This window comes from Mytilus edulis, chromosome 7 (genome assembly GCF_963676685.1).
Source record: "Mytilus edulis chromosome 7, xbMytEdul2.2, whole genome shotgun sequence".
Taxonomy (NCBI): Eukaryota; Metazoa; Mollusca; class Bivalvia; order Mytilida; family Mytilidae; genus Mytilus; species Mytilus edulis.
The window spans coordinates 70,161,056-70,165,309 of record NC_092350.1 but is presented as its reverse complement, the minus strand read 5'-3'; the positions used below and the strand labels follow the sequence as shown (position 1 = coordinate 70,165,309).

The window sequence follows — 4,254 nt, the reverse complement described above, 5'->3', positions numbered from 1 at the left end:
ACTGAGTAGTGAATCACTTTGGAGAGGTGTTATGTCTTGCTGCACTAGCTTAACTGAGAAGTATATCACGTTGGAGAGGTTTAATGTCTTGCTGCTTAAGGTAAACTGAGAGGTGTATCACGTAAGAGAGATTTCATGTCTTGCTGTTCAAGCTAAACTGAGTAGTGTATCACGTAGGAGACGTTTAATGTATTGCTGCTCAAGCTAAACTGAGTAGTATATCACGTTTGAAAGGTTATATGTCTTGTTGCTCATGTTAATCTGAGTAGTGTATCACGTGCAAAAATGTTTTATGTATTGCTGCTCAAGCTAAACTGATAAGTGTATCGCGTGGGACAGGTTTTAAGTATTGCTACTCAAGCGAAACTGAGAAGTGTATCACGTTGGAAAGGTTTTGTTTTGCTGCCGAAGCTAAACTGAGAAAAGTGTATAACGTGAGAAGGCTGTATGTCTTGTTACACAACTAAACTGAGCAGTGTATCACGTTTGAGTGGTTTTTGTTTTGTCTTGCTGCTCAAGCTAAACCGAGAGGTGTATCACGTTGGAGAGTTTTAATGTTTTGCTGATTTTAAAAGGTAAACTGTGGAGTGTATCACGTAGGAGAGGTTTTATGTCTTGTAACTCAAGCTAAACTGAGTAGTGTATCACGTTGGAAAGGTTTTATGTCTTGTTGCTCATGTAAATCTGAGTAGTGTATCACGTGCGAAAAGGTTTTATGTCTTGCTGCCCAAGCTAAATTGAGGAGTGTATCACTTTAGAAAGGTTTTATGTCATGCTGCTCAAGCTAAACTGAGAAGTGTATCACGTGGGACAAGTTTTATGTGTTGCTTCTCAAGCTAAACCGAGTAGTGTATCACGTAGGAGAGGTTTAATGTCTTGCTGCACAAGCTAAACTGAGAAGTGTATCAGATGGGAGAGGTTTTATGTATTGCTAAGGTTTCAAGCGAAAAATCATTTCAAAGTTATAATCGGGATTCCTTTCTTTTTATATTGAGAAACAGGATTGTTAGTGTTTATCCAGAGCAATATGATAATCACTATGAATATAATCAACACATGTAAAAAAAAGTTTATCTTTTAATGGAAGGTGTCCATGCCCATTGTTTCGTTCTATATATTGTGATTATTTTGAAAGAATCATACACATTATTTCACTTTCACTATTGTAAGACACGAATAGTTATTGCCGTATAAGTACATCTCTTTATATGATGGTTTTATATCAATACGGTCACCTTTCTGTAACTCAGTCACCACAATTGCAGCATTTGATTGCCAATACGTATACCTTCCGTTTTCTGTATAATAATTGTTGGTATAACCCCTCATTAGTTCTATATCATGTTTAGATATTTTGAATTGTGCATCCTGTGTATATGACATAATGACGACAGATATATGGTACAGACCAGGAACTTTACACACAAATACCCCACTCGAGTTAAATGATGTTAGATGTTGATTGGTGATTCCTTTGCTTGTTATGATGTTCTGGAATTTAATAGCAGATGATGTAACAGCAGTATAACCAGGTGAAACACATGCTGAAAGGGCGACTGAAAGAAAAACATCAAATTTAATATTGAAATCGTGAAATTGAAAACAGTTGATTTATCTCTTCTGAGACCCGAATGAGATAATTATGAAATTTTTTCATCGTTATATATAGCTATGATTGAGTTAAGCCTTCCAATTGATATTTTTAGTGTGTCTTTCCATGTTGTGATGTTATGCTATTGTTTCAGAAAAGGGAGAAGGTTTGGTAGCATTGAAACGTTTAATCCCGCTGCAAAAGTTTGCACCTGTCCTAAGTTAGGAATCTGATGTACAGTGGTTGTCGTTTGTTTTTGTAGTTCATGCGTGATTCTCGTTTTTCGTTTTTATATAGATTAGACCGTTGGATTTCCCGTTTGATTTTTTTTACACTAGTTATTTTTTGGAGCCCTTTATAGGTTGCTGTTCGAAGTAAACAACAGCTCCATGTTGAAGGCCTACCTTAACCTATAATGGTTAACTTTTATAAATTGTAACTTGGATAGAGAGTTGTCACATTGGCACTCATACCACATCCTCCTATAACTATAATCAGAAAGTCAACTATGCAGACTGTATATATCTATTCTCTGTTAAAAATCTGAATATATGTTTGATAATACAGAAGTGCCTGAACCAATACGGATGATTTTTTTTAATTGTTTTTCATGTTAAGATTGTTAACCTGTAGTCTGGTTTAAGATTCCTTTTTTGCCATGATTTTGTAGGTCTCTTTTCGTTTTTTTATTTCCTGCTTCTTTTTTGTCGCACAAGTGTGAGGTTCACGCCAATGAGACAGCAACCAAACGACACATCCAAACACATTGTATACCTTTTTAATGCATTTAGTAAGAACTGAACAGTTGTTGTCCTGTTTTAAGCGTTTATATTGATCATTGACAGTTCTGTTGTCTTATTTGTCTAACAAATTAAAAAAAAATATACAGATATAATTCCTAATCGAAATATAACAATGACGATACCAACAAACCGTGTGTAATTGTTGTCTTATTTGTTTTATTTATCTTTGAAAAAAGTATTCATCGAAATATTACAATACCATCAGCAATCAACTTTGTCATTTCGTAGTTATCGTAGTATAAACCTATTTAAATTCTCCATTTTAAAATGATTCAATTGCATATAATGAATATGTAATTTTCTTGTAAACATGATAAACTTACCTCTTAAGTTTATATCATTGACTGTTGCTTTTAAATTTTCCAGGTTTGAGACTTGAGCACTCAACCTTCCATTATTAATATCAGCAGTAGTCTTAATATTACCGATCGCAGTTTGAATTGTACTTGTGTTGACAGTCAATTCTTGTAAATTTGAACGGATCATTTCCAAACTGCTCAAATGATTTTTCAGTTGTCCTGCTACATTTGATACATTACTATCAACAGACACTATGGTTGCCTTTAAATATGACTGCATGTTGTCCACATGGTTGGTTAACGTCTTCACCTTTTCATCCAGATCTTTTTTCTCGGTACTGAGATTTCTAGTCAAAATCTTCAAATTGTCACGGATTTCACGTGTGATTTTCTCTTCTGTTTCCTTCCGGAGTGACACAATGTCCTGTTTAATTCTCTCTTCCATTTCTTTCCGTAATGTAGCAATGTCCTGGTTAACTTCGGTCAATTGTTTCCGTTTATCTCCCATATGTTCGTCCATCTTTTGTTGTAAGGAGTCAAACTTGTTGCTTACGTTTCCCAAAATTTTACTCGACACTATATCTTCTTTAAGCTTTTCGTTAACTTTACATTCTATTGTGGCGTTGATCATATCCCGCAATGGCTTTTCTATTGACCGGACAATATGTGAACTGATATTAGTTGTATCCACTATCGCTATCAATGGTGCCATTTGTTGGTTAAGTATAGGAGCAACAAACTTCTCTAAGTCCTGACATTTGCATGAGTAATTCATCAACAGAAAAATTAAAATCGGCGAATAATATTGTCTAGACATTTTGAAATATAGAGGAAATTCTGTTCGACGAATAAATCCCAACAATTGTAGAAAATCGGTTTAACATACAAATTATATAAGAATCTTTAAGGCTTCGTGTCACGTAATTAATACTTAATTGCTTCTCGTTCTCAATTTCAAGTATCTTCCGAAAGTTATTGATTTGAGTGCTGTAAGTAAAAAGGATAAGTAATATAAAGATCTACCAAGTGCTTTTAATTACCTCGGCGGATATGTCAACTTCGTGTCATTTTGAAACTAGAAGATATCAAAATATTATTGTACAGTACTCTGCATATCATTTTGAAATGTAATAACCTCCCTTCCTTCCAAAATATACTTTATTTTAACATGTTTAAAGACTCCTTGTCTTAATAATAATTGTTTTTATTCAAACAAAATGGAAATGCAATGTGACCAGATAGTGATATCCTATATGAACAAATAACCGTATCACTTTGGTTATAACATTCAGCGGACAGACAAGATTTGAATTTTTTCACGTTTAGTACCTACAAAAGTGAAAAATAACCATCACAAAAATGCGAGAATGATTCAAATGCGACAGGTCTTACATTTAAGATAAACAATTAGTTTAAAGGTATTGAGTATTAATAAATATAGAATTTATCGAACTGTTGGAGTAACTTAAACTTTTCAAGAATGACATTTTTATATTGTACAACAATAAAGTGTATATACGTGACAAAAAGGAATAAATATTTCTATTAAATGACAATGAAC

At 33.7% G+C, this 4,254-nt stretch overlaps 1 protein-coding gene across 1 annotated transcript; it reads right to left on the bottom strand.

Moving 5' to 3' along the window:
* Positions 1-1,061: 1,061 nt before the first annotated feature.
* Positions 1,062-3,569, bottom strand: LOC139483610 (uncharacterized protein PF3D7_1120000-like). Its single transcript, XM_071267604.1, has 2 exons — positions 2,718-3,569; positions 1,062-1,556 (listed from the first exon to the last, which is right to left on the bottom strand). Exons 1-2 carry the CDS (start codon positions 3,508-3,510, stop codon positions 1,147-1,149), a joined length of 1,203 nt encoding a protein of 400 aa, XP_071123705.1. The 5' UTR covers positions 3,511-3,569; the 3' UTR covers positions 1,062-1,146.
* Between the last annotated feature and the right edge of the window lie 685 nt (positions 3,570-4,254).

Excerpts from the sequence above, each read along its gene's own strand:
- LOC139483610 (XM_071267604.1), bottom strand. The coding sequence starts at position 3,510 with ATGTCTAGACAATATTATTCGCCGATTTTAATTTTTCTGTTGATGAAT. Across the intron at positions 1,557-2,717 it reads CAATGATATAAACTTAAGAG|TCGCCCTTTCAGCATGTGTT; the intron begins GTAAGTTTATCA and ends TTTTTCTTTCAG.